Raw genomic sequence first — 17,716 nt, 5'->3', positions numbered from 1 at the left:
AGCCGGGGGCGGCGGCGCGGGGAGAGCAGGGGGGGTGGTGCGGCCGTGCGGGGGGGGGGGGGGGGGGGGCGGGCGCGCGGCGGCGGCGCGGGGGGAGCCGGGGGCGGCGGCGGCGCGGGGGGAGCCGGGGAGGAGCAGGGGGCGGCGGCGCGGGGGGAGCAGGGGGCGCGGCGGCGGGGCGCTGGGGCGGCGCGCGGGGGGAGCTGGGCACGGGCGGGCGGGGGGCAAAATTTTGCGTGACGAATCGCTATTTTAGATTTTTCGGTGGGTAGGTATGGCAACCGCCATACCCTACCACATTGGTGGCTCCGCCACTAGTTCCACCACCAGTTCTGTGGCGCACCCCAGCCGGATTTGGCCGAATTTCAGCTGCCGAAGCTCCTCTACCAACCGCCCATCGTTAAGCACCTACAGTCTCCCTCAACAGCCTTCGACCTCCAAAATGGAGCTCGGTGAGCAGTTTTAACACCTCCCCCCTTCCTCTACTTGTCTCCCGCACAGATGACGACGCAAACAGCCTGGTCCGTCTGCCGCTTCCGGCCGACCCACCATGCCCCGCGATGCCTATCTCATTAGGTTCGTCTCACCACGCTATAGTTGGTAGGCACACCTCGTCGCCAACCAACCCACCAGTGGCGTGGTCCGCTACTTACCCACGGCCACACCTATAACCATGGCTATTGTAGCCAGGCCACGAGCCCCGCTTGTGAGAAATCAAGCACTAATCTTTTTCTATATGAAATCTTATGAAAACACCCTTGAGTGTTTTTTCTATAAGAAATCTTGTGAAAAGACCCCTAAAAAGATTCTAAGTATATGAGGTGGATTATGACATGTGGGGTCCATCGCCACATTAACAAAACCACCTTAAAATCATTTTGAACGATCAACGGGATCAATGTCCAATTTTTTAGAGTTAAGAGGGCGTAGTTGTCCAGTTTTTAAATTAGAAGGGTTTATTCAAACTCAGCCATAAGTTCAAAGGGGCAAAACGGATTTTCATAAGATTTTGTTCAACACGTGACCTGAATCAAGGATCATAGAAAAACCTTAGAAATCTAGCAGGCAATGACTCATACGATGAAGCAAGAAAATTCACATTCCAAGCACTACCTATACAATGCACAAAAAGAATATTTGAAAAACAAAATAGTAGAAGGCACTTTTAAGCAAAGATGAACATGAAAAAGGTTATACGAACAATACATTCAGCATTAGGGTTTTCCTTTTCTCCAGCAGTTATTTTAGACACGGAGCCATCAAGCTGAAAAACATGCATTTGGGACGGAACGCGGGTGGCCATCACCTCACACGTCTAAGATCTGTATTTACAGTTAGGAATGTTACTTGTTTTAGGACTGCACCTAAGCTACTTTGTGCCTGTGGTGTGCATGATTTCAGTTCAGCAAACATCATGAATTGTGTCCTACCCTATCAGTAAAACTATTAAAGGATCTGTACCATCAGTACAGAAACATCACCACAGCGTTTCCCCAAAAAACCCTGCAAATTTATAGAAGATAGTATCAAATATGCAACTTTCTGATAGAGCAATTGCAAACCTAGTGTCATTTTTCAAACCTTTTGGATCACTGCTCAAAGCAAAATTAATCATTGTTCAGTCGAGGTCAACCATATCACTTGGTCAGTGACGTCTTTTTTGGTAAAGCGAATATCCAACAAGAGCAGATAGTAATATAGTCCACAATACCTGCATAAGAAAACTAACTGGATCAACAGTTGAATCATGACTATGCATAATGTTAAATTAATCTAACATATCATTTCACTAATGAAGTTACATGTGAAAGTACCAAACCCCAATACAGTTGATTGTTTGGAGCTAAATTTCAACATATGAACACTAGCGCTCAAAACATAGAAAATACCATATTTATGGTATTCCATCTCTCAAGCTTCCTTATCCTGGATTGCATATCATCAAGAACACTATCAGTGGAAGAAATTTCTCGCATGGGTGAAGACGAATCTGAATTGAAGCTCCCTCCCTGTATTATGATAATTTCAATATATGAGAATGATTTGACAAGAAGCCATGACTTTTATTAGACAAACAGTTGTTGAAGAGCTAAATAGCCCTTGCACATTTTAGTGGCCGAGATGAGGCCACCCATTTACCCTTGTTTGTCATTTGCCGGACATTAAATTCAGACTAATTTTTATCTGTAATTTATAACAGAACTACAACTGTGAGTTTTAAGGATTCCAGCCAAGACAAGTTCCAAGGATAATCAATCTGTGCAATTTCCAGCAAACTGGTGGGAGGCAGAAAAATGGCTAATTCTATGCCTTGGAAATGGGAAGTTTCCAGCAGTATTACTAGATAGAAATAGAATCCTACACAGATTTAAACAACAAAAGGATATCGGTGCGTAAGCATGTTTAAAAGGCCCAAAATGATGTAACCTGACAATTTAACAAATATGCCACATTTACATATATGGTACAAATTACCAGAAAGAAGATTTTACTCAGAGAAAATTGCATAGGAGCTCCATAAATTGTTCATCTTGCAAATTTATAAAGTGCAGTTAGCTCTGTGAAGCTTCCAGCAGTAATAACTAGATAGAAATAGAATGCTACACAGATTTTAAAAACAAAAGGACATCGGTGTGTAAGCATGTTTAAAAGGCCCAAAATGAAGTAACCTGACAATTTAACAAATATGCCACATTTACATATATGGTACAGATTACCAGAAAGAAGATTTTACTCAGAGAAAATTGCATAGGAGCTCCATAAATTGATCAACTTGCAAATTTATAAAGTGTAGTTAGCTCCCCAAACTTAACTCTCTTTTTTCTCTTCCTGAACTAGTACTCCCTCCAGTCAAGTATGCTTGATGTTTCAGACAGGGAGAACAGCTTGTCTTCAACTTGTTTTTCTTGTCCGAAACATCAAGTAAACTTGACTGGAGGTAGAGGTACTAGTATAATCCCACAAGTTTGAGACCTCCAAATTAACTTTGTTTATCTAATGCCATTCCTTGTATGTTAATTGAAACAATATAGTAGATGAATGCAGACAAACAAGTATTCTCAGTTGCAGGCCACCAATATTATTACTACCCTCACAAATAGCTTATCAAGAAAGGTTCCATGTATGGTATACAAAAAGTGAACATACGTAGGCATCTACAGCAAACATACCTGAGACTGGATGAACTCAACCAGTTCCTGCAGCCTTGCAGCTTGTTGATTGTGAATACCAACCGAAACATTTTCATCAGCTGGTAAGCTCTCCAAAATAATTTGAAGATAGCTCTGCATGTCAGCAAGAAACCATGAAACTGAATAAATACAGGAAATAAGTTATATATATGCCTATCCTTCCCATGGATTGACTGAGGACTCCTAACCAAACCTTTGTTGTGTATGAACCATCCAAACTGAGTGCAGAACCAGCAGAGGAAACTATGTCTTTATTTGTCCCTTTAATTTGAAGATATGGAGTTGCCACGCCTTGTAGATGGTCAACTTCTATTAAAATCTTCAATCGAGTGAAAAATGCATCAGAATATACTGGTGGTAAAGCCAATGTAACTTGAACAAATATACTGATTTGCTTCCATCATAACACTACACAATTATGCTATGTAAAATATGAGATGAGCATTGCTTTAGGTATTCAAAGTTACCCATGAAGCAGTTTCAAAGCACAACATGCGAGAAAGGTGCCATATTTTCAACATATATGACTGGCAAGAGATTTAAGTTGTTCATATTTTCAAAATTATGAATTTTCTGTTGAACTTAAAAGTTCTAAATCTTCAGGATTAAAATATGTAACTATACTTTGACAAATCTTTCCTCCTAATGAGGAGGGCATTTGTAAAGGACATCTGGAAATGTGCCATCAATATTTTACAACTGCTATGTCATTTAATCCTTAATCATGCATACTTGCATAGCACAACAATGATGCCAAAGGATCACTAACCACTGTACAAGCATGTTATAGTGGCACAATTGCACTGGAGTAGGCAGATTTTTTACAAGAACAAAAACGATAAAGCCTCTGGTCCTATTTTTGATACAGTTCTCAGAAGAGCTAGTATGCAAATTTTTCTCCCAAAAAAAGAAGAGCTACAGTTCTCAGAAGTAGATAATAACCTTTCCATCTTGGTAAATCACAGCAGAAGCTTCAATATATGCAACAGCTTGGTAACTACAAAATAGGAACGGAAAGAAATTAATACAATGTAGTAGACGAAGGAATTTCAGAGAGTCAAATAATTTAGGAAATACTAGGTGACTTTTAGCATATCAACTGAAAGTTTACTAGAATACAATCCCACATTTTTGTGTTATATGGCTCTTCTAGTAACAGCACAGTTTGCCAGCAGTCATAAGTTCTTTGGCAATAGTGCCATCATGCGATATCTAACACAGCATCCCATTCCCGTCAGGCCATCACTGAGTTCTCAGTAGTATATACTAAAATCACAACTAAGTCCAATGAGAGACACATTACTCAACAGCTCAAGATTTTGTGTGTGGTGCTGGTGGGCACTCTGGTGGGGGTGTGTGGGGGTGTATTGTATGTGTCTCTTGGGCTCTTTTCCTGTATAGGTTAGCACACATTGAAGGGAAGAAGAAACACATTAGTCAATATCTAAAGTTATCCTGTGCGCTTGAGGAAAAAAAAGGAGTCAATTTTGATGTTTACTTGCAACAGCTCTCAGATGAAGAAATGCCCAGTACATTTTTCTCAAAACAAGTGAAAAGGATAGACACCAAACAGGTTCACCACTTACCCAAGCTTAAGAAGTCCTGCGACAATGCTGGCACTGATATCAAAATCAACCTTTGGTTGGATAATAAAATTTCCTTCCCGTATAGGCTAGCATATATAGAAGGGAAGAGAAAGGGCAACAAGTTACTGACTCGTGTCAAAGAAACATAAATGAAATAAGATGATAAGTTTGCAAACCTCTCGTATTAACAATGCAAATCTTCCTTCACAAATTCTGACCCGGATACACTCGCCTTCTGTGAGCTGTCCATTAGATGGTACGCCAGGAAGCCTTAAGTACACATCAGTAAAGTTCTGGACAGAACTGCAGACTTTACTAGCATCTAGTACCTTCAGTATGTCTTGATAGGACACCTGACAAAGGGAGCAAAAACTCAACACTACCCAAAACATGGAATGTACAGTGTTGTCCTAGGCGGCTGCCTAGGTGCTCAGTGACAAAACCCCACCTAACCGATTTATCCATCCTAGGCAGCTATTACATGTACAAGGCAGTCACCTCGGCGTACCAAATCACCCATTAGGTACAAGGAATTGATCTGCCTCCCAACTATCACCTATCGCCCAGGGGTGAACACTGGAAAAGTGGGAATATGAAGTTGTATGTTTACCTGTTTTTTACTTTTTAACACAAAAAGTGAGCTTTCAGGAGAGAGCACAGGATCAAAATCATTCTGAATCTTAAGCTGCCAAGCAAGTACAGAAGAAAAATGCATAAGTACACATAAATTACTGAATGCATAATACGAACAAGACAATGGACAATTGTATAATGGGAAAATAATCAAATAGGTCAACAATTATGTTTTCTGTACCAACATGAGCATGGACAAGATGTGGTTCGATGTATTGCTGAAACAGTGGAAACACGGTGGTCATGATTTCAGTCTGGGAAATAGAAAAGCCAGCACGATTCTTGTCTCTCTGTATTCTTGCGATAAGGTGTGAATGAACTCCACCAACCTAATGCAAGGGAATATGTTAATATCCAAACAATTATTTATGACGAAGTAGGAAGACGATGGAACCAGAGTACAAATGATTGAAGTTATGAAAGTAAGGAGCTTACAACTGCAATCCACAAATCCAGCAATTTCCTTATAGCAGGATGTAAAGTATAGACACCTTCAAAGATTACCTGGTATCCGAAAGAAGTCAAGAAACGATCACTACTTATCCAAGAGAGCTAAGCATTGCAGAATGTAATAAATACCAAACGATTGCATATAAAATATTTGGTAGACAATAGTATCAAAATTCAACCGTATTCTGTTAGATTCTTTAACGTAGGATCACTTCTGTTCTGTTAAGAACAGGAGAGAGACATGAGAGGAGTGGTTTTGTGGAGTGAAGCTAACAATGTATATTTCTATATTACACAAGCTTGGATACACATGAGGGGTACATGTCCTTTTATAGGAATTTTAGGTCGGTGCTACAGTACCGCTACAGTACCGACATTATGTCAGCTAAAGCAAAATCCAAATTTACTGCTACTAGCAGCTGTCAACAGCTACCTATAACTTAATGGCTAAGCAAAGTATATCTGACCCTACTGGTCAAAACAAAACAAAACTCATGGATTATCTCACATATTCTACTCCAGTGCCTCCATTCATTTAAATACAAATATGTCAATTTTCTTTTTTTTCTCGAACACACAGGAGAGCTGCGTATCCTTATATTAAGAAGGTGAAAAGAAGGGGGTAAAGAGCCCCTACAAAGCAAAAAAAAATAAACCCACCATACGCACACACCCAGCCACTCACACCATCACACTCACACTAGGGGGGCACTGAGCAGACGCGCCTTTTACAAGAATAAATACATCAATTTTCTCTCAGACTTTCATTTTATTAATCTGTCTATCAAGCATATCATAAAATTAGCATGCAACCATTCAAACAGAGGTATCCAATTGCATATTAAGAAGATATTACAACGAATACCCTATACTTAGCTTTCAAAAAAAAAACCTATACTTCCAATATGACGACAATTTTTCAAAAAGTGTATCATGCAAGAATAGAAAACTAGCCCAGTTGAAATATTAGCAAAATGTACTCGATGAGACGGTTGGATGGATATATACTTTACCACTCCACTTTCCTCAGAGACTTGAAGCTCCTTGAACCCCTTTCTGCTGAAATTTTCAAAGTCGAAGCAAGGAACTTCCGCCTTATGGCTATTTCTGATTTCCATAATGTTCTGTGTTACAACAATAGTTACAGACAGTAACTAACTAATCATCAATATAGTTGCTCAGATCATGAATTAACATCTTAAACTATACAAAATTACCCTCCATTTCATAATATAAGTGCAAAGCCATCAGCAGAGACCAAGGAGGCACTACATCAAAGAAAATGACTTTACATGCCCCTTATTAAATTCTCTCTAAATTCTCTGCTACAACCACTAAACCCCCTTCACATCACAAAAATTTTAGGGGTGGAAGATGGAAACTTTCAAGTTTCAACAACATTCTAGATCTCCTCAATAGACATTTTGGAACGGTGAATCCCATGGAAAAAGACTCACGTTGTGAAACAGACAGAGTAGGGTGCAAACCAAACAGCGACTCAGTGAGCAACTATGGATAAATGATAAAGCTGCAGGCCTATACTAACCAAGAATAAAATATACTCTAAGCGTGTAACTAGGGGTCTCCTATAATTAACTGCCACACTTTCAAAATACCATAGTGTCAATGACAAGTATGCCAGTTACGTTGATACCAAGAGATAACTGTCTAACCATCAGTTTTCGATAAACTAGTTTTGATTAATCTCGCCTGTTCAGAAATCTGGAAGCATTTGAAGCATAAGTTAGCATAGGAAATGAAAAGGATATATCACCTTAGTCAGCAAAGCAATGTCCAATGAGCTGTAATCATCATACTTGTAATCTCTCACTTGTTCAGGCTTGTAATAACTTTCCAAGCTTACAACTTCACAGCCAATTATATTTGCCATCTTCTGAGCTAAACTTGTCTTTCCCGATCCACTAGGACCACCTATAAACAATAGAAGAAAAAAGTAGTACTAAGCATGTATAAAAATCCTCAAATGAAATTTTCTAATGAAACATGATGCAAGATAGAAAGTATAGCAGAAACACCAAAAGACACAAAATTGATATAAAGAATCAGCTACAGAGGTGACTAACCCAACAACGAAGGCTAAAGTTTTTACCTCCTGAGATCTTAAGCCTGACATGATTGTCTGAATAATTTGAAAATTAAAATGCATTTGATTAACCGAGTAATTCTCATGCTCCAGTAACAATATACTGGATCTTTTTCTCCTTTTTACACGAGTGCTAGATCTAGTAGTGTGATATGGGGAACTCTTTCCCCAATATTTTTCCTAACTATTGTATAAGGTCACCATGGGCCTTAAGAATTGGTGATGAGGCTAAGGTCCTGCGGGTGGGCTTTAAGACATGATTCATGTATTAATAAAAAACATAAATGGCAATTATTTTTTTCCTTCCCACTACTCATTCTTTAGGTCCAATGTCTATAAGGTATTCCCTAAGGTGCCAACTCATCCTTTAGGTCTCCTTTTTCACAACAATTGAGGTGCACCTAAGCAGTTACCGTCACGGATCAGAATCAATGGATGTACTGACATTTAAATCGACAAAAGGATAGCATGATATGGAACAAGTGGAGAATCATAAAAGTGATAAGCCTACCAATGATACTACAATAGTAATACTTGGTTTAACCAGATTCCCAAAAGTATACAGTGATGAAATGAGATTCTGCCCAAATCTTAGCATCCATCACAGCATACACCACTCACACTCAGAACAAGTACATTTTTTCCCCATAACTGTATCCGGAACTTTTGGTGTTTTGCCAGTCATAAAAGCCTACCATCACTGGAAACTCATTCATTTAGGATCCTGACAAACCAGTAAGAGCCAATAGTTCTAAAATACTTCAGTGTGTGAACTCATTGCAAGTGAATATGAGAATGTGAAATTACTATTATGAATATTTGGATTTTTAAGGAAACTTAAATGGTTTCCAAGCCAGCTGCAATCCTGTATACCCTTTTTAGCTGAGGCAGATGTTTGGTCTACAACTTTTGAGTCCAAATGCGAAACACAATTCGACTATGTTCGAAAAATAAAGATGGAGGCATTACCAATCCCAACAATGACAGGATATCCTTTGTTCTCCAACAATGCCTGACAGATAACATAATACACAATTATGTGATATCTGTTAAATATGTATGTAAATTAACAATTGGCATGCATAGACTTAAGGCTCCATTTACCTGAATTGCTTGAACTGATAGAAGGAGGCCCCTATCCAAGTCATAAGAATCTGGCAGAGGAGCTAGCTGGACATTACATCTTGAAGAAGAATCTGAAAACATGTAATAGATAATCATTACAAGCTATTCATTGGAAGCTGTGGTCCTAAGCCTCCTCTTTTTCTTTCCAAAATAGTCCATGGAAACAGTATCACAAATTCCTATGCAAAGTTAAAGTTCACAACCTGGGATAAACTGCCATTTTGCCAGAATATGTTCCTGCTCCAACTTTTTGGGCGGGGATCTTGTCCACGGTTGCATCAAGTCATCAAGATTTGTAACGTTTTCAGCAGAAACACGAATTGGTTTAGGTGCAGCAATTTTCTTTTCTTGGCTTTCAGTTAGAAGTGTGCTAGAGACTGGTGGCGGTGTATTGAGTCGTGGAACCCCTATGATCAATAAAGAACTTATTAGCAAGCTGGTCTGGTTGCAAACTAAGGGAATATTAGAGATCTATACCTTTGCTATCCAATATCATTTCTAGGTATGACTTTGTGATCCATGGTCCCTTTATACCAAGCTTGGAAGCTTCTGCTGCAACAATCTAAATTATGTAAGTCAGTTAAATTTTTTCAAGCTTTATCCAAGGTTCAATCACAACAAACATGAAATTAATACGTGATCAATAAGAATTCATAATCACAGATATTTCTCCGCTTGGAACAATTTGACAGCACAATGACAGCAGTAGCAATTAGGAACATTAATCTTTCGATTACTCATCTATAACAGACAGCATATAGGGTCTTATAGCCAAACAAGAAGAAAATGGATGTTGTGAACTGGTACCTGAATAGTTACAATTCATAAGTTTCTTAGAAGTAAACAGGTATAACAAATAGTTGATGTATGTTAATGACATCTCTTATTAATAGCACAGGAATAGTTATGTTTTTGAGGGTGCCTTGCCTAATTTCAGCATTATCATGCAAGACATTAGAGACTGTACGTGTTAAAAGGTAAGTGTATGTTAGTTGTTTGGTGTGAGGGTGTGGAGTGAGTGGTGTAATGATGCACAGCTCTCCTCGTGTTAGAGAAAAAAAATAGTAGCTAAATTGTGGTGTATGTCAGGGTCAAAGGCCTCAATAGCATGTGGCCATGAGAGTTTATCTGGTCAATGGTCATGTCTTAGTTTTATTCTGCAAGCCACAATGTAATTAGCATCCCAAACGAGCATTAGGTTCTACGAGTATTCTTAGACTCCTTTTCTTCTTAATATAATGATGTGAAGCTCTCGAGCGCGTTCAAGGAACAAAGATATCTCTTATTAATGACCTAGGAGGAAAATATAATATAAAGTGTCAATCTCAGTCCTCTAAATATTTTATATGAAAAGGTAATAAATGAGCATTAAAGGAAATATTGATGGATTATAAGGCCACAAGCAACAAAAGCCACACTAAATATTTTAAGCCAAAAATCATACATAGTTGAAAATCAACAAGAAGATGAAATAAACCAATTTGAGCACAAGATAAAGGGTATTAGCACTTATCAGATTCAAGGATGGTCATAAAATGGTAGGTGACAAAACCCGCAAATGGATATCATGTTTGATTAATTTATTCCCAAGACTCTTGAAATAAATTGAGTGTGCCGCAGAGCACAATCGAGTCGTAACTCATCACCTAGTAATAGTATTGAAGAATGAATACCTTTCTACTTGGGCCCTTTAACACCAAAAAGGTCTCATTCAGGGTGTCAATGGTCTCTGCTGCTATCAGTAATTGATCTCTATTGACAGACGTGCTTGTACGTTTAAAGCTAACAACAACACTGTATCCCAAGGCCAACAATCCTCCAAGAGTTGTCCGCCCAACCTGAAATAATTCAGAAACATGCCGCACGGTCAGAATGTGCACTTACATTGCGTAATTTTAAGTGGTACAAGGTGCTCCCATGAAATAATTTCTCTCTTTATTTAAGGAGGGCTTCACCCAGATTGACAATAAAAACATTGGTTACTTGTGACTGAGACTGACTTAAATGCAATAATGTAATAAAATATATTTCTACATAAGAAATTGTGTTTAAATGTTATTGCCGATCACTTGCAATATCTCGCAGCACAAACAAATTGTAGTTACACACATTTCTATGATGATATGTAATTTCTACTTCGAGTAGTATTACCACTCAGATTTACATATTCCACTTCTTTAGATTTTCCGCACTTTCCTGCTGGTGGATATATACATTGCTGGTTCAGATACTAGTGAAAATAAACTACTTAATCCCAGCATCCTACACATTTTTCTCAAACACGCAGGTGGGATGCGCATCATTATAATAAGAAGAATGAAAGGAGGCTAAGAACCCTTACAAGACCCACACGAATTACACACCAATTACATCATTCCTACACATTATAAGCCATACCCTTAAAGCAGAGCTTAAATCAGAAACAATTGCAACTGAGACAACAATTATCAAACATTCATGAATATCACCAAGTTTACCTTCTAAGTTATATTGTTTTATATGGAGACATAAAAGCAGACACAAAATATTTAAGATAAACTTCTTTTGTCATGGAAAGGATGAAATCACTTAAGAACAAATAGTTCTTAATGAAACTGCAAGTTCAAAAAAGAATCAAGTAGCCTAACATCACAAGAACTAATCATTGGATGCCTGACCTATTGCCAAAAGGGGCTGAAATATCCTATCTGATTGGTGGATGATGGCAAGTACAAGGGTGGACAAATTGTTGAGAAAGGGTCAACTCCCTAGTAATCTGGGAGCTTGAGCTTGGTTGATAAGAAAAGAACATAATGATTGTGTTAAACGGAGCATCACCAAGTATTCAATGGGTGCTTGTTGGCTGGGGAAGAGACCTGCCTGATGCGAGAGTCAAAGAGCTAGCACAGCTTGCCATATACGTAGGCTTTTTTTTTTTGTGTGTGTGTGTGGTGGTGGTGGGGCGCAGGGGGTGGGGGTTGCATGTAACGGTTTCCTGGACCTATGGCAAACACATACTATTTCACCTTAGTCAGCAAGCACCAATTCTCTTCCCAGAATGATAAACCAATGCAAGTTTTAAGTTCTTGTTCAGCAACTTAAAGAAAAATAGAACAGTTCCTTTTAAGATCAATGAATACCTCAAACTCAGCTTTTGGACGAATTATGAAGTATTTGTCAACAATCCTCTGGTCTCCAAGAGATAAGTAGTATCTTATTCCACATTGTCTAACTTTAATCCAATCATCGATCTTCATTTCTTCAGAAGTAAAAGGTGGCCTAAGGTACATCTCAATAAAGCTGGAAAAATTAACAAACCAGTTGTCACAAACTAAAATGAACACACATATGAAGGTACAAGGGAACTCTACCAAGGCTGTCAGGATCCTGCCAGATTTATAAAATCACATATGTCTCAAATGAAAATCAATGACAAGGTTTTTGTACGCATGCAAAGTCTACCACATTGACCATGAATCCGAGCAACCCCATGTACTAAAAAAAATTAAGTTTTGAGTGGCTTACACAGCCTCATGTAGAATAAGTGTTGTAGGATATAAGTGTCTATGCTGCTCATGTTCAAAATGGATGCATTTATTTAATTCCAATTCTTCTATTGAATGAAGCAAAATATTTCTTAGATATGCAGACTGAGAATGAAAGAAAAATAAACTAAGAATTAGAAGTAATGGAAGTGTCAACAAATTCATATTAATGCTGGCATAGTTTGTAGTAAGGATTACGCTACAACCAATCCTGAGCATAAATAATTATTGATTTTATTAAGTTCCTATCCATGAACCAATTTAGGTTAAGTCCAAGCATACGATTGTGGGATCGCACACTCCTACAATATATACCACGACTATGACAACTTTTAAACTGTCATTGTTATCAAAAAAAAACTTAAACTGTCATAACTACTACTGCTGAGTGTGCAAGTAAATTAAGAGGTTCAAGAGGATGCACTCACTTCTCAGTTTCTGCTTTATTTTGGTCAAAAGAATAGAATTTTGTGCCATCTGGTGACTACAATAAAATAAGAAAAGTTAAAAAAAACAAAGAATATAAGTAGGTACAAAGAATAAGCATAACTACAAGCAAGCAATTAGTAAGCACATTATAATTGTGTACTGAAGCTTAATTTTGCTGGGTATTGCAATGTAAGGATAAAAACAAAGGCTGCTTCAAATGAAATGTTGATAATGAGAATGAGTAAAACGTGACATTTCAGTCAAGGTCTTCAAATTTAATATTTCAAATGTAAAGTAGGTCCATAACTATGGCATCTCTGATACAGCATTGGCCACATGTAAAATTTTCTGAAACCAGTGTGCTCTCCAAGGCAAACTTTTTTTTTTCATTTTGCAATTTACAGTTCTGACCAATTTGATCACACATAGACTAAAAACACAAAGATTGAAATGCAACTGTTTGCAAAAGCAGCACTATCAAATTAGCATTCAAATATGAACATCACACTAAATTTAAACAGCAGTATTTTTGTCATGAAACATCACATAATGATCAGGTAACTAGTGCAAGAGGGAGTAGACAGATATCATTCTTGCAATGACTGAAGAGTTTTCCAGCTAAGAACAGAAATTCAACGAATCTTAGGTGGCATACTTCAAAGTGCAAGCCAGATTCTGGCTGACCAGTTGTTATAGGCTGACACAGAACTGGAGCAGGAAGTAGAAATGGGAGGCGCAAGGGTGTGTGATCCTAGGAGCTGTATGGCGGCAGGACATGCTGAGGAAGGACAAGGTATAAGAACATATTGCATATAATATTCTTCCTTAGTTGAAATCGATATGCCTCCACTCCTTAAATCGTGATAAGGCCCAAATAAATGGTAGCTAATCACAGCTATCCTAAAGATAGGATACATAAATCTCAAAACCTTCAATAATCCTAACAAACTGGAAAAGCAAGCAATTTCCTAACTATCTGTTGATTGTGGTGATCATGTGAAGATGTGACTGGATATATAAGCTTGGCTGGTGCCAGCACCTGGCACGGTGCAGCTCCAAATTTGCTAGTATTGCTGATTGTTGTGCTAGACTCACCAAAGCTAGAAGTCCACTACAGGCAATACTATGTGTTCAGAACTAAGCATTAAGAACCTTCTAGCAGGAAGTGTTATCAGAATTTACTGGTGCAAGGACTAACAAAAGAGGATGCTGACACAATATTACTGATTCCCGAATAATATGATTATTCATCACAACAAAACAAAAATACCACCACAGATGGGAAAAAAATAACTTTCATTCACTCAAGGGCAGGAAGTCAAGAGAACTACATTAATAAAAATCAAGATTGAAATAATTGATCCTGCATGAAATAAGCAGCAAATTGATATTAAAAATAGTACTAGTCAACAGTAATCCTTTGCTGACCTCATTTTTGCACTTTAGCTTGTAGTAAGGTTCTCGGAATGAACAGACAAAGCTGTTATCAATCCTAATCTGCACCAGTAGATCACTAGGAAACATCATGACCAAAGAACTGAACGAATGCCAGAAATCAGAAGAAGGTAACAGCTATGGATAGACAAGGGTGTACTTGTGCATGATGCAGGTCTGGCTCAATGTGCTTCCTAAACAATGGAAATATGCTGTCGATCAGATAATCCAATGAGCAAGAATCTCCAATATCATGCTGAACTTTAGAGAGTAGGCTAAAATGAACGCCACCAACCTGAAACTCATTTTGCAAGGTTACTCAACAGGTAAGATTACTGTTCTGCCAATAAGTCTTAACAAAAATAACTTACAGAAAGTAAGGAATTATCATGTTTACCACAGCAACCCGGATATCAAGTAATGATCTTAGTGTTGAATGCAGAGCATACGCACCATCGACAATCACCTAGAAGGATAACTTGTATCAGAAGATGTAAGATTGGTGAAGATTTTATAGTAGTATAGCGTGCATTGCTGAGATATTGCACCACTCCAGATGAAGAAATCTTCAGTTGCCTCCATCCTGTGCGCTTCTTCTCTTGAAAATCAACGAGTGGCACCATCGTATCTTTACCCTTTACAAGATCCTGCTCAGTAGACATGACCGTAAGGGTACTAGACAAAACCAATATAAGCAGAAAGATATCAATTAAATTTCTGCAATTATCTGAAAAAATAAACCACATACAATTAAAATTGCGCAATCAACATCTAAAATATTGAGCCAACCAACTGTACCAAGTCCCGATAACAAAAGCAACATTAGTTTTACAAACTTTGGACAAACCTACAAAGCAATAATGTCAAATCTGTGCCTATAAAGGTCCAACACCAGATCATCACCGCAAAATACCAAAACTATGGGGAGCCAGTCTCGCAGATATATTTGCTAAAACCAAAACATTACACCATAATTCTTCGTACAGGTAAGTAGATCAGAACCAAGGAGAATTTGGATTTTCCATATACTGACATCGCTCTTTATTTGGTGGTCAGGTGAATAAGTTCCCAGCTCAGATAACACTTTGTGGATTTGCATTTTATTTACCTCTATAAGACAATATGAATGCTTATCACACCTAAATGATAAGAAACTCTAAAATGTTGCAGATAATAGTCAAGCCTAAATGCCCTCAGTACCATTGAACGTGCAGTCAGACAACAAATCAGCAATTATGACATATGTGGCCCTGAGCCCAGCCTTACATGTAGTTGAAACGCACAGTCACACAGCTAGTATAATGGAAAAAAAAGATATGCTAGAACTCACAAGGAAAAAAAGGAAAGGATATAAGCTAAGTATAGGCAATCTAACAAGTATAACGACAAAGAAGGCTCTAAGCACTAAAAAAAGAAGTGCCTAACAGGATGTGATGGGGAAATCAACACATTGCTGTCCCAGTGACACAGAAGAGCAGCTGATGTATCAGACACTTAATTTGGGCATCTATATGTGTTTGAGCAGCCTTGATTCAGGAAAGTGCAAAGATCTAAAACAAGAGTAAGACGTGCATGTAGTCACTATTTATGAACTGGCAAATAGTTGAAAAACCCAAGGTACCAATAGTTCCTGCCTTCACAATCTAATCGGCCATAATCAAAAGTCCAAATGGTTGCTAAATTGCCAAGTAGTCATCATACAGCTATGTCTTTTAGTTCAAATTCAATAACTGTGACCCTAAGCGGACGCGGTGTTATCACTTGATCTGCAGAGGACTGGAAGAGAATTTGATAGCAACAAGGAAAACACTGGACACTTCCCTTTCTGGAAACAACTCCATGTATATACCGTGCGTCCCCCAATTAATTCAATTCGCCTACAATGACCACTAGTGCAGCCCTACCAAACGGTACAATGCACAAGCGCATTGAAGCCCGCCATTTCTCACTACACCCTGGCCCGTCACTAAAGCAAGCAGCTGGTGCGCATCCAACCAATCCGACCCAAAAACCAACGGGACGAGAGGAGAAAAAACCAGACCCACACCTGCAGGTTGCGCGCGAGTGCTTCGAAATCGATGGCATCGATGTCGCTGTTGCCGTCGTCGCCACCAGCTCCCGTGCGGTAGTCCTCCATGGAGACAATCACGACGCACCCAAGGACCGATGCCACCTTCTCCGCCAAGCTGCGCAGCAAAAAACCACCATCAGCACCACGAAATCACCAACTCACCCCAAAAGTTGGCGCCACTGATCGAGGGGAGAAGATGATGCCGCCGCCGTACCTGGTCTTGCCGGAACCGGTGGGTCCGCCGATGCCGACGGTGACGACGTGCCCATCCTTGCGCGCGCGCAGCTCCTGGATCGCCTTCACAAGGAGGTAGTACCCGCGGTCGAATGACTGGGAGAAACGGCGGAGGAAGACATTAGGGAGAGGAATGGATAAGGAGAGGAAGGGGGAGAGGGTTTACCACGTGGAGGGGGAGAGACTGGAGGATGGATGAGGATGCGGCGGCGGAGGCGGAGGTCGGGGAGGGAGGAGAGGAGGGGTGGTGGAAGAGGAGGTCGCGGCCGCCGGCCTCGAGGCAGCGCTGCACGAGGTCGGCGTCCATGGCGACGCCGTGGAGGTGGAGTGCGAAGAAAGGAAGGGAGAAGTGTTTGTTGCTTGCAAGTTGTTGGAACTGCCGCTTCTGGCCTGCTGCTTAGCGTGCGGAACGCTGTCACGCTGAGCCCGGCCTGGGGCAGGGTTGGGCCGAGCCGGACGTATGGGCCAAAATGACAACGAATGAGGTGGCAAAAAATATTAATGAAAATACTAAGACACAGACATCCGAACAGGAAAGAAAAATCAGACGCTTCGATATATATTTCAATAGTTGATCTTTGATATTGTAATTATTATTTCTACATGTTTCATGATGAATGTTGCATGAAACATAGTGTTCATGTTGCAGCTGAAAATTTTCGTATCCGATGCTTATAATCCAAGTTGAAATCAAGGGACACTTTTGTACAGGCGGGATGCGTGTATTGAAGTGCCGTGATGGGAAAAATTGTACACGTCGGAGCAACGCTAGAGGTTTGTTCAGATAACAGAAGTGGGTTATATTGGCAAAAATTGAAAGCAAAATGGTCAAGTGATTAATGATGCAACACGTTGTTCAGCAAGTGGCAAATGGGTTCCAACGGCTAGTTTCTACCTTTCTGGAATGTAGACACCGGATGGTCCGGTGCTTCTAA

The 17,716-nt window shown here is 39.5% G+C and overlaps 1 protein-coding gene across 3 annotated transcripts; it reads right to left on the bottom strand.

Moving 5' to 3' along the window:
- Positions 1–1,176: 1,176 nt before the first annotated feature.
- LOC112899620 (uridine-cytidine kinase D) lies at positions 1,177–17,167 on the bottom strand. Of its 3 annotated transcripts, none has more exons than XM_025968157.1 (27): positions 16,948–17,167; positions 16,762–16,877; positions 16,524–16,662; positions 15,025–15,123; positions 14,874–14,942; positions 14,637–14,771; positions 14,471–14,539; positions 13,042–13,097; positions 12,209–12,368; positions 10,763–10,927; positions 9,567–9,651; positions 9,293–9,496; positions 9,069–9,160; positions 8,934–8,976; positions 7,635–7,792; positions 6,874–6,984; positions 5,846–5,914; positions 5,596–5,739; positions 5,388–5,462; positions 4,954–5,130; positions 4,778–4,863; positions 4,134–4,188; positions 3,385–3,510; positions 3,171–3,284; positions 1,890–2,009; positions 1,582–1,711; positions 1,177–1,503 (listed from the first exon to the last, which is right to left on the bottom strand). In XM_025968157.1, exons 1-26 carry the CDS (start codon positions 17,086–17,088, stop codon positions 1,646–1,648), a joined length of 2,874 nt encoding a protein of 957 aa, XP_025823942.1. In that variant the 5' UTR covers positions 17,089–17,167; the 3' UTR covers positions 1,177–1,503; positions 1,582–1,645. The 3 variants fall into 3 exon arrangements, with proteins under 3 accessions (XP_025823942.1, XP_025823943.1, XP_025823944.1); XM_025968158.1 differs by having other exon boundaries at positions 16,951–17,167; XM_025968159.1 differs by lacking the exons at positions 15,025–15,123; positions 16,524–16,662; positions 16,762–16,877; positions 16,948–17,167 and having other exon boundaries at positions 14,930–14,948.
- Between the last annotated feature and the right edge of the window lie 549 nt (positions 17,168–17,716).

This window comes from Panicum hallii, chromosome 7 (genome assembly GCF_002211085.1).
Source record: "Panicum hallii strain FIL2 chromosome 7, PHallii_v3.1, whole genome shotgun sequence".
NCBI lineage: Eukaryota > Viridiplantae > Streptophyta > Magnoliopsida > Poales > Poaceae > Panicum > Panicum hallii.
Note: the sequence above shows the minus strand (reverse complement) of the source record. Positions and strands in the feature narration are given on the sequence as shown.

What these genes read in the sequence shown, in the direction of transcription:
- LOC112899620 (XM_025968157.1), bottom strand. Translation starts at nt 17,088, where the DNA reads ATGGACGCCGACCTCGTGCAGCGCTGCCTCGAGGCCGGCGGCCGCGAC. An exon ending in ACCGGTTCCGGCAAGACCAG is followed by an intron (nt 16,663 to 16,761) that starts GTACGGCGGCGG and finishes TTTGCTGCGCAG; the next exon opens with CTTGGCGGAGAAGGTGGCAT. An exon ending in AAAATGGCAGTTTATCCCAG is followed by an intron (nt 9,161 to 9,292) that starts GTTGTGAACTTT and finishes ACATGTTTTCAG; the next exon opens with ATTCTTCTTCAAGATGTAAT.